Source organism: Lissotriton vulgaris, chromosome 4_1 (genome assembly GCF_964263255.1).
Source record: "Lissotriton vulgaris chromosome 4_1, aLisVul1.2, whole genome shotgun sequence".
NCBI lineage: Eukaryota > Metazoa > Chordata > Amphibia > Caudata > Salamandridae > Lissotriton > Lissotriton vulgaris.
In genome coordinates, this window is record NC_141691.1 from 1,520,759,451 (window position 1) to 1,520,772,306 (window position 12,856).

The following is a 12,856-nucleotide window of genomic DNA, read 5'->3' on the forward strand; positions in this document are numbered from 1 at the left end:
TTTTTTCAATGTCTCGATATTTGATCCTCGTCCCCTTCCTTGAGGCATCAAATTTTGCATTGGATTTACCATCACACCTTTCATTCCATTGGTAGTCTGACCATTTCCTTGTATCATGCCTGAAAAATCAGAATCAAAACCCACATATCCTTTCTTAGCTACTCTCATTTGTGCCAACATCAATTTCTCCTTTAATTTTTTGTGACGAAAATCAATATCATCTCCACAGTACTTAGCATAACAAAGTATTTTTCATCTATGGACTTACTCTGCCAACAAATTAAATGTTGCTGAATCATGGCACTAATTTCAGGCCTCAAACCATATACAAAACAATACTCAAAATGTCCCATATCTTTCTCTGACACATTTTCAATTCCGCTATGCTGTTTAAACACTTGTAAAGGTCTATTGTATTATGCATAAACTGACTCTTTTAATTCTTGAGTAGTCCTATCTGGTTTTATCCAAATGGTGTCTTTTGGCGAAATCTTTCCTTTCAAATACATAATGACCTGATTGTACTTTTTCATCACTTCTGCTGATCGTGCACCTGTTTTTGAGTCTCCGCAGGTTCCGTCTCTCGCCAATTGACAGCAGTTTTACATTCCACCTATAAATCTGTTGGAACCCCAATATCAAACAAAGCATCCAAATTTTTTAGCAAGACCTTTGAAACCTTCACAAATCTTTCCACCTGTTTATACCATTCAACATTCTTTTCTCTCAGCCTCGAAAAATCATTGGTAAAAGGCAATATGTTCTGTCTATTCCAGGGGACATTGACATACCCTCCTCCTGGTACTTCTCTCATGTGATATGCCATTACGTCTGCCTCACCCTTTTCATTTCTATCATTGGGCATGAGGGCAGAACTATTTTTGATCTTCTTTCTTTTTAGCCTATCTGCCGTCCCATCTTTCTATTTCTACCTATCGCTTAAAGGCAGTTAATAACTCTTTAATCTGCAATCTATTTCGAGAAGGATTCAAACTCTTTAAATATCTGTCACTGAAATCCAATTGATATGTTTTCTGTAAGGCTTTAGATTTTTCTACATCCACTCCATATTTCCGCACTACCTCAGCAAATTTCTCATGGGCATTGCTTGCTTTTCGTGTTATACCCTTCCATATAAATTGGAATCCCTCATCACGAAATCTCAATAGTCTCTCTGGACTAATTGTTCTCCAAATCATTTATTCTAATTCCACTTTTAATTTGCTTACATCTATGTTCATATCTCAATTTGTATTACTTAGTACACTACCAGTAGGAGCTATGTCTCTAATCCAATCATCAAGTTCTTCCGGAGATGACCCTATTGAAGTACTCGTTTCTGATCTCTGAGATTCTCCACTAGCTTCTCCTGACCTTTGTACTACTTGTGAATTTGTTTTCTGATTTTCCATTTGCAAAACCCTCCCAGTAATTATTTATTGACCCCTACTTGGTGTTTCAAGAGTCTTTTCTGCAATGCTTATTAATGGCTCTATTCCCCTTCCATAATGGAATTCATTCTGTTACGCATATCCACACCACACTCATGGGTTTCAATTCTTTCTGATGTAGATAATGTACCCTGATCTCTCACGATCTCACGATCTCACTCGTCTCATGTAAGGAATGGGTTTCTCCTAAGTTCCAGTTGGAACAGTTATTACATGATTTTGTGAAATTCCTCATCCGGTTTGATATAGAGGAATAGTCGGACCTATTGTTACGGGAACTGATAATGCATTAGGACTATTTGTCATGACCATATTTGAAAATCCTGCTTTCTCAGGATTCTGATCTCCATCCAAGAAAATACTTTTGTAGGCTGGATCTAAATTCGCAGGTGGGACTTCTGGTTTTAAACCCACAAACAGATTTGTGCCTAAACTATTCTGTTTTTCATGATAAGGTGAAGGTCTATTTAGTAATAGTGTGTTCAATAATTCATCATCTATATCCTCCAAACACTCATCTGTCAATGTGAGTACTTGAGCTTTTGACTCTTCAGCATGTTTCTTTTTCTCCTTAAACTTTTCCCCTTCCTTATTTTCAGCTACTTTACATAATTCATTCTTACTCCCAAAGCAACATCTTGTCTCCATATTTTCTTCTGTAAATCCCATTTCGCCTCTGCATATCGGATTGACCTATTTCTATATTTCCCCTGACATTTCTCTTTTTCTCTTCGATAGGCTTTGTGTTCCTATTCTTCAAGGGCTTCATATTGCATAGGTCTAGGACTAGGTTTCATATCATTCATCTGTCTCCTAAATTTTCAAAAATTCTTACATTAAATGTCCCGTATTGTGGAAATGCTAAGGGACCATCCTTCTCAGTATATTTTACCTGATTCTCCATCCAGGTACAAGAGTGATATCCTCTCTATAATATCATCTGCAAAGATGGGTGCACCTTTCAGAGCCAGAGGAAGACCATCCCTAGTTGGTATTGGCTCATCCTTGCGTATTAAAGCTTTTAACAGCTTAAAGAATTTTATGATTTCTTTATTTCAATTCAATCTTTTTAATTCTGCAGGCTCTCCTCTATATTATTAATTTGCCTTCCAATCACTGTTTGTTCTGAACCACCAATATCAGTGCAACTTCACACCAACCACCAATACCAGCGCAGCACTTGTATGACATCAGTCTAACTCCTCACTGCGACTGACTCTCCATTCGCAAACTGTTCATCTTCTTTTCTCTTTCGTCTTTTTAAAACAAAACTCATGAAAAAACAAAAACAAATACGACATGAAACACCTTTGTCTGCTCCACTAAAAGAATTATAGATACCTACTCATTTAGATAATTTGCATTCGCTTCCAGTGAAACCTCGATCAGTACGATTTTGCTCTCTTTAGGTAAAATTCCTTAAGATCCTCCTGGTGCGCTTCCTGAAGAAACCTTAACCATTCCAAGGTATCACACTTCAACGCTCCCTTTCTTAGTCAGTACTGGCAACAACGCCTCATGCACAGTTCTCACATAACAGCAGACAAATCCACTTAGTGAATTTCACACTAAGACCCATCCTTAGGTGCATATCTGGGATCTTAGGCCTCGATGGACCAGCACTCACTTAGGCCTCGACTGACCTAAACTCAATACAACATAGACATACAATTTTCACAATATGAGATAATACTTCTCTGATCACAAATTTGTTTCAGTCTTTGTCAAGTCCAAATTTTACCATCAGTCAGAACCCTACTATTTCTTCTTAGCTACTTAAAAAACCTTTTAAGCACGACTCCTCATATCCTAATTAAATTAGTCAAACTAACCATCTGATCTGACAAGCTACCAAAAACTGACGCTGCTGAAAGGCTTAAAAAAATGTAATCTCACTAAAACATTTCAAATCACCATCACCAACGGGCCCATAAACATATTACCTTTCTTACTTTTTAAAGTATTTACCATCTTAATTATCAAACCCTGCTCCGCCAATGGTTCTTTTTGTTAAGCTAACAGGGACTTGGATCATCAGAGAACCAATCCTGAAAACAAAACTCAGCCCTAAACCTTAAAAACCAACCTTGAAGCCCAACACCTAACCCTGAACCTTAAACACTAACCCTCATTCCTAAACACCAACCATGAACCCTAAACACCAGCTCCAAGCCCTAGCAACCAACCCTGAACCCTTCCTGCTGACCCTCTCTTGAGGGTCTGAAGGGTCTGAGGGAAGTCGATTGGCAATGTACTCTTTCTCTCCATTAGTTCAATGACTCTGGGCCTGCACCCTGCCAGTGGCCTGGTTTACAGGGCTCCTCTGGCCCCAGGAGACTTTTGGATCTGCTCCAAGACTTGGCAACTTGACTCTGGATCGTTTTTCCTCCCTCACACCAACATCGTGGGGCACATCCCAGCCCCACCTGGCCCATTTGACGCAAGAGATTGATCCTCTCTGGATGTAGTGGGTCAACTCGGCTACCTATTACCTTCTTTTCATCACGATCAGAGACAAATCACACAGTGAGATCTCTAATGACATGGTGGGTCACTCTGATGTGGAATGGGGGGTGCACCTTCAGGACTGGATGGCCCTTTGCCACCCACATCACACAGGAATGTATGGGTGATTTTTTGGGCTAAAATACACATTGAGATTACCACTATTAAAACTAAAGTCAAAGCCTACTTTCATAAAAAGCTGGGCGATTGAATAGATGAATGGGAGTGATCAGCAGATGCATGCTCGGATGACCAGGAAATACTCTAGTGTAGGTTTCAAATCCTAGAAGAACAGCATGCTCAACAACATTCAAATCAGAGGCATCCCCAATGGAGTAGAAAGAGAAGATATTCTGACCTTCATCAGAGACCTGCTTCTCTCTATCAGGCATTCACCAGAGGCACCACTTCTCCATCTTGAACGTGCTCAGAGAACTATGGCCAACTTAAATTGAGCTGAGGGTGTCCTGAAAAACCGCGGGTTCATTTCTGTGAGGACAAGAAATTCATCATGTGCATTTCCAGCAGCAAGGTAGACTTGATTTTTAGGGGTTGACCAGCCTTCTTGGGATCTCTGACCATAACTCTCAGGAAACCCAATGCAGAGACTTCCACCCCATTACCATCTGTTTGAACACAAACTGAAGTATCTGTGTGCCCACCCCTTTAGATTGATTTTCCAGTGGAAAACCAAACTGCGAGCAATCCGTTCCCTCATTAAGGTGAGTAATTGCTGGAATTACCTCAGGACGATGATCCTCGTGATAATGCACAGAGCTCTCAAGATGAAAGCAACAAGTTTTGCCCTGAATAGCAAACTGTAGGCTTGTGTTCATGGTAATTTTGAAGTAGCCCGAAATTCTCGGAGAAGGACAAGGCTGACATCTTCCCACAGCTACAAAACATGAAAACTGAGTCACGAAGTCCTCATGGTGCATCCACCCACAGGAGGGGGAGACCCGTAGGGTTTCCTAAACAAACAGAGAAGGAAACTGTGCTTTCTCCATTGACTACTGGAGGTGAACAGGAAGATGCGGATGGGGCGGGTTACATTCACTGCTGTTCTTCAGTTTGCCTCTGTCCCATTCTCACTTTTAAATACACAGGAATCTCTTGGTGACCCCACTTATTGTCTACATCTTCTGATGGTCACACCTCTTGTTGGGGGCCCAGTAGTAGACTCCCCCCTTTTACAGAAGTAGATGTAGATTGCTCATTTGGTACAGTTGGCCGATGATTTGGTCTGTTATGATGGTTTTGGCACCTATTTGCTCCCATACCTGATTCTGCATGTTGGGATGGTGTGTGGGGGGTCTGAGATGTTCAAATAGACTAAGCAGAAACAAAATAAACCACCTCCAAAACTACGCTCTATATAAAGAGTTGAAATTCAAATCCAGTAACACCAAAAACGTTTTTCTATTGGATATTTCTCAATTTCTTTTCTTTATTTTAAATTCCTAAACAATAATTGGAGAACAATGAATTAAGCATGAATGCATACAAACAGAACCATCTTACCCTCACAAACTATAAAACCTACCACTCTCAATCTTCACACATACCACTAATAACTTACAAATCATCCTCATTTATAAAAAGAACCATTTAAAAATATCTTTTGATCTGCCTTGAAGACCACCCAGACACAGGGAGAAAAGATTGTGTGTCACCTTACAACAATAGTCAAAGCTGGATATTCCCTTAACATACACGTTTGTCCCTATAACCCCAATGAACATTTATAGATCTATTTGAAGCATATTTTCAGATTATTTAGTACAATTTATCTTTTGTGTACCACAAATATTGTCATGAAAACCAGAAATAACCTATTTTCCAGTTCAACTTTGATTTGGTGTCTGTAAGGCTGAAATGCTGGTGCCAACTACTGTTTTGGTGTACAGTGGTCAGCCGACCACACACCTTTTTCATGACACTAGAATGTTTCAACAAAGAATTAAAACTTGGTGGGGAACAATGGACAACTGCCCGAAAGTTCTGACTGTGCTCAGCTACATTTTGTGTAAGCGTTTGATGGATCACGGCCTGCAGCCATCAAAATCGATGCTTGCTGGGGATTATTCTGTGCCAGTTGGGACCTGACTGGTTTAAATTATTTTACCCAGTGGACCATATAAGACGTCTTTGATAGTTGTCAAAAGGAAGGGTAGGGGGATGAGCTCCTTTAGCATTAGTGATGAGAAATGATATGCAATCAGTACTAATTCTCTACTAAGTTGTGATCCCCGACGGATCCCTTTGAATAAATCTATAGAAATCAGAGAACCATCGGGCAGTTGCCCATTTTTCCCCACCATTTGTATTCTTAGCTCGAAAATAATCTCTCTCCTCTCAAATTATATCCCTAAAACTATCAGCAAAACACATTCCTTTTTAACAAAATCAAAGCAAGTTGGCCATTCTTAGGGGTCAGCTCAGTTCTCAGAGGATCAATCAAGTGGGGCTTTCACTTCTAACGGAAACGGCACTTTTATGATAGGGGATACAAGGTGGGCACGTTGTTGGCACGTAAAATCTGCCTCCACAGGGCCAAAACTGGGCATATGAAGGAGTCAGAGATACAGCGGGTGGTCCATGGTTTCTACCAATTTCTTTGCAAGCAGGAAGATGAATGCCTTGAGGACATTCATGCGTACATGACGTCTTGTGGATGTAGGCCTCTCCATTTCCCCCTCCTCACAGAATTATTAGAAGCTCCAATGGCGTCTGAAGAAATTCACATGGCTCTCAAAGTTATGCCAGCAGGTAAAGCTCTGGGGCCAGATGGTTTCCCGGTGGACTTCTACAGCGCATATTTACCACTCCTCAAAAAAACCCTTACCACTTTATTCAACTCATTTGATCAATCCACGAGTTTAACCACATCAATGTGCTAAGCAGAGATCTCATGAATAAATAAACTGGGTAAGGATCCCACTAATTGCCCATTTTATTACCCCATTGCGCTTCTAAATTCTGGGGCTAAACTCTGCACTAAGAATCTGGTGTGCTGACTCAAGCCTCTTTTGCAGAGTCCGCTAAACCCAGACCAAGCTTCATTCGCAATTATCAGGGAGCTGACAATCTTAGACAACTTGCCGACCTAGTTGAAAAAGTTCATAGGTATCACATTTCTTCCCTGCTCCTCTCTTTTGATGTGGAGAAGATGTTTGATTGGGTTAGCTGGGCCTTTCTTAGAGTGGTTCTACACAAGATTCAAATTAGCCCCAAGAAGAAAACCAAAACCATGGCAGCGTATACATTTCCCACTGTATCCACTGGACTGAATGGCAATCCACAGCTCTCACTAAACTTGAGAGGGATACTAGTCAGAGGTGTGAATCCTCCCTTTGATACTCACTCTAGTGGTTGAGCTCCTTGTCATACATATCAGAAACTCACTTAAGATAGAAGGGATCCCTTTCAGACACTGCACCCATAAAGTAAACATGTTTGCTGATGATCTTCTCTTTCCCCTTTGAAAACTTACTAGAACTGATTTCCATTTTGGAAATGATTGAATGGGTTTCGGGCTTCAAAATTAATAGGGACAAGTCTCATCCCTAAATCCAGCATTGCAAGTCGCAAACCCTAGATTAAGCAGGTACAATCCTTAGTCCTCTTCTGCTGGGCCAAGTATTACATCCGCTATATGGGCTTAAACATCACTAAACACATGTTGACCTTGACTGGAGTCAACTAGCCTGGGCATCATAAAGGCATTCTAGATTAACTTAGGTGTGGTGACCTCTATACCTCTCCTGGCTAGAGGGCATAATTGTGGTCAAAATTAATGTTCTCCCTAGATTAATATATCTGTTCCAGCCTCTCTCTATCCTGATCCCCATTTCTGACATAAAGGCTCCTCAAAAATTAACTTCTACCTTTATCTTTCGAGATGGACAACCACACATTTCTTACAAACTCCTCCTGCTCAGAGTGGATAATCCGGGATAGTGAAAAGTCTTTGCTGCATATGGACCATGCTGTAGTGTGTACACAGCTCTGGGACCTGGTCTGGCTTCCTTATCGGAGTAGAACAAAGAGCGCATATATAGCGACCCCCGCCAGAACAGTACTAAATATCTGGGACCAGTTGGCCATGCAGAGGGGTTTCACCACATTCCGATTCCCCAACACACCCCTAGCGAGAATCCCTGATTTTCCTCAACATGGCAAACTAAATCATTTGCTGAGTGAACCGACAACAACTGTAGGACCCTAATCGACCTTTACCAGGGCCCAAATATAAAATCTTTTGAACAATGCAAAAAAGAATTTAACACAGCAGAAAACTCCCACCTTCAATATTGTCAGCTTTGCCATTGGGCATTATACCCACCAAATGCCACTGCAGCAGTGAGGCCTCTCTCTCCTTTGAAAAGTTAGTCGGCTCTTTTGTGGGTACCAAAAGGCTTATATCCTGGACCTATAGGGCAATTCAAGAATCCAAACCAGCGATTAAGCAACCATACCAAACCCATTAGGAAAGAAATTTAGGGCTGACAATCTCAGATAAGGAATGGGAAAACTTGTGGAGAGAAATACCCAAAATACGCAAAATACACTTAGGGAATCTGACTATAAGTTAATGTATCAATGGTATACTTGACTCTGATGAGACTGGCCAAGATGTACCCTGCGGCTTCCACGATTTGTTGGCAGTGTCACCAGGCAACAGGGGACTAGTCACTTTATACATATCTGGTGGTCAGACCTACTCCAGGGAGTTCTTGTGACATATCAAGAGGACGAAAGAATACCCCATCCCGGGAAACCCATGTACTCTAATTCGGGGTATTAGATCTCTCAAATTGGAGGGCCTGGTCCACTTAGGATCGGCTTTGACATGGCATATGTCATGATATGTTGAGCAGCTGATCGCCCTGTACTGGACACAATCAAGCTCTCCTCCTAATTTAATAAGCTATGGCTTTCCCATGCTGCACAACAGATACAATCACTCTCCCACACGAAAAATACATTCTTACCCATTGGCAACTACTAATTGATTACCTCTCTAAACTGGAAATCCAGTTTTTTCTGGCACTCCAGCTCTTAGATTGAGGCAGGCCTGTTCCTTGGGGAATCCTACAGAATGCAAACTCTCTGACTTGTCTCATGCAAATTCACCACTATTCCTCCCATTTATCCTTTCTGCCCCTCCCCCTAACTTAGGTTAAAGTTTAAAAGCATTCCTTCCCTGCATTTTTTGTTCCCCTTTCCTTTTATTAGTTTTGTCCCCCCTTGCATGGGAAGTGTTGGGCTGGCGTCAGGCTTATGCAGATAGCAATGTCCCAAAAACGGCCGTGAGCCGTGATATGCTGCCAAGGGGCAGGGGGGCGGGAAGAGTCCCAGGTGTGCTGGATCTCCTTTGAGCACTACCGCCTGGGACTCGCAGTCCCGCTCCCTCACTTCACAATTGAAGCAGCCCACCTTCGTTGGGCTGAAGTCGCCAGTAATCCGGGCAAAGTTCCCTCTATTCTCCAAGTCGCCATGCAGATAGCAATGTCCCAAAAACGGCTGCGAGCGGCTCCCGCGGAGGGGGGGCCGCGAGCCGTGATATGCTGCCAAGGGGAAGGGGGGCGGGAAGAGTCCCAGGTGCGCTGGATCTCCTTTGTGCACTACCGCCTGGAACTCGCAGTCCCGCTCCCTCACTTCACAATTGAAGAAGCCCGCCTTCGTTGGGCTGAAGTCACCAGTAATCCGGGCAAAGTTCCCTCTATTCTCCAAGTCACTGTGCAGATAGCAATGTCCCAAAAACGGCTCATCAACACACGTCTCTAAATCTACACTACAATTTGTATCACATTATTGAGTATGAGATGCTAACTGATTGTGACTTTTTTCATTTATATCTCCACAAACATAAAAGTCACCCTTTTAAGTCACTTGCCTGTGGTAAGGAAATCGGCTGATTTCCTTGTACCTGGTGACGTTTTGCTCACTCACCTTTTGTATAAATTGTGCCGTAAATTGTTGCTTAAATATACTTTTCTATCCTGTGAATACACGCTTATACCCCAATTTTTGATTGTGAAAATTGTTTTATTGTACTTATCCTACTTGTATGGGACCCTTGTGTTTCCCAATAGATGTTTACCCTTGGTCCCGTCTGACTTCTAGGGTCTCCTTGTTCCTTTGTTTATACCAGTCCTGATGAGGCCTAAGATATATGGGCTGAAACGCGTCAACTTCACAATCTGGAGAAGCCCTGCGTAAATTTAAATGAATTGAAAAGAAATTATTTGCACATTCCAATTCAGACAGAGGGTTAATAATTTCCCTTCGTTGTGTGATATATTTTTCTGCCTCTGTAATATCAAATAGGGTAACAAGGAATGATGTTTATATACAGATATATGTATTGTTCTTTTTAGTATATATAATTTGTGTGTATATAACTGTTTGTATTGTTCGACTCTAAATATATATATAACAAAATACTTTTTGGGACTACATCTTGGTGTTGGTATTTAAATTAGAATACGTAATTGGACATGAATTACAGTCCTTGTGAAGGATTAATTTAATTTTCCTTACATAATTAATTTCTCTCTCTATCCATTCCGCCGCATTATTTTAGTTTTTTCAGTGCTCGTTTTACATGCTTCAGGATTATGTTGGGGGATGTTCAATGGCATCAATCTGTTTAATGATATCTCAAATGTCTCGTTTTCTAATTTGAACATCTTCAATAAAAAGTATTTGACACAAGGTAATGAAGGCCAGGTCACCCTTGGTGACATCTCTTCTGGCCTGCCCTGCTCTTCGTGGCTAGTATTAATCCACGTGGGTCTAGAACCAATCTATCATGGCCTCATTAAAGTCTGACAAAACAATTCTGTCATACATATACTTTACAAAAATGTGGCTTTTTTGCAGTTAGTTTTAAGAAAAGCTAGAAGCAGCAATCATTTTGTAAAGTTTGTCAGCCACCACGGCATTTTTGTTGTTGACATTCTGCCATACAACCTAACCCTGTTCAGCGTGGCACCTGCAGTAAGGTTCGTGCAGTGTTAAACTGGCCCAGAGAATTGTGCACGTTATCAGAATTAAGACAGAAATGACATTCATGTTTTCTGTTTTTTTTCAGGTGGCTCGCTGAGGACGAAGAAGATGGACAAACTGTGGTGCAGCTTCTCATTTAGGACTGCCCTATTCAAACTAAATATAGTTTGCCAAGCATGCATACTATTCTCTCTTCTTCTTGTGGGTTCTTTATGCAATTCTGTGGAGAGTGGCTGTATGCCGTGCGAGCCAAGTCATAAATCAAAGCTCTTTCAATGGTCTGAGGTGAATCGCTGAGCTCTAGACGATGCAGAGGCTGCATTAGAGCCACGAGATACCAGGTGGGCACACATTACCAATTCAGCTCTGACAGACTGCAGTTCACCTCACACCTGAATTATTCCAAATCTCAACGGTTCGTCACTTGTATCTATTGCAGAGCCGGTGATGAATAATTAACGTGATTGCATGTGTTTGTGTGAGGCTAAGTTGTACTTGTTATCACGGAAACGATTACATAATAAAATCTATTTACAGAGTTCTGCATCAAAATCAGTTTATTTTTTAAGCTTTATGTTAAACTGAATTTGCACAATCTATATATTGTATTCAACATACCTACAAACATTTAAAGGAGGTTTCTTTGTTTAATGTTATATATTATGAAATATTAGGGCAAATATCCGTTTTTTTGTAGCGCGGTTTGCAATACGTTGCATCAGATTTCTTTGAAACTCGCTGACCTTTGATTTTCATAACCCTTGGAATAGCAGGTGTTCAAAGCAACTTTTTACAATCCAACCTGTGCAGCTGTGCCAATCATCAAGAGGAAATATAGGTGAACGTTACATTTGTTTAGAACTTTAGGTTCATTTTCTAAATGCAGGCGATTATTTTTTCTTTTAAACGAGCAACCGTGCACCATTAAATATAAATTCAAGATTGAAGTCAGTTCCTCAATCCTAGCATGCAAAGGCTCCCCTCAAATGAGCAGAAAAGTAGGACTTCTGTGGAGCTGATGATAACAGAAATAGAAATGCTCAATAATAACAACAGAGTACTTGCTATCGCAGGAGTTGTGTTTTTTAAGATCACTGCATGGCTGCATGCATCTCACAAAACACACCTGCCTCATCTGACCTCCCCAGCAGTGGTCCAACAATGTAAAAGTTTGTGTCTTCGGATTATTGCTATTAATATGGTAATATTCCAATTCTAGACAGATCATATCAGCATGTGTCACATTTGAACCTCCCAGAATGTTCCCCAACAGTCTCACAGATTTGCATCTTTGAAGGCTCCACGTGGCTCAACCACTTTGTGACATTCCTACGAGTGTTTTTCAGCATTTTTCAGCTTTTGAGAGATTGAGCCACCAAATGATCAATAGATAAATTGAAGCTCCTTTATCCTGCAGCAAGACACATACATTTAACCGCATCGCTGCGGCGGTCATTTTTGCGCTGCGCGGCTTTTTTACAAAAGCAGCGTTACATGACGAGCTCAGCTCGTCATCCGCACACGCCCCCGTGGCTGATGACGAGCAGAGCTCGTCATCAGCATCGAAGGGGTTAAACATGTACCCCGCTGTAAAACTGGATTCATATCAGATAATCTCTATGGAATGGTGTTATTGTTGATCTTTATGGTATGCATAATAGATTCCTTTGAACACTGTAACTATTACAAAGAAAGAAATTACTTCTTTTGTGCGCAATGATAAACATCTAGCTGTTGGGCAGCCGCAGCAGCCATGCTTCATAAACAATTTCATCTTTTTGTACCGCTTTGTTCGCCATAAGTTGGCAGGGTATGCTCAGCCGTGAGTCTCTTGCTCACTTTGCCACTGGATTCAAGCAAGCCTGGCTGAAGACGGCTGTAATGCC

General features: G+C 41.2%; 1 protein-coding gene across 1 annotated transcript in view; it reads left to right on the forward strand.

Moving 5' to 3' along the window:
* RP1 (RP1 axonemal microtubule associated) overlaps positions 1 to 11,469 on the forward strand; it is a 2,616,437-nt gene extending 2,604,968 nt beyond the window's left edge. The window contains exon 61 of the mRNA XM_086965756.1: positions 11,056 to 11,469. Coding sequence (XP_086821882.1) covers positions 11,056 to 11,110 — 55 coding nt within the window. The 3' untranslated portion in view covers positions 11,111 to 11,469. The remainder of the gene's footprint in view (positions 1 to 11,055) is intronic.
* The last annotated feature ends 1,387 nt before the right edge of the window (positions 11,470 to 12,856 follow it).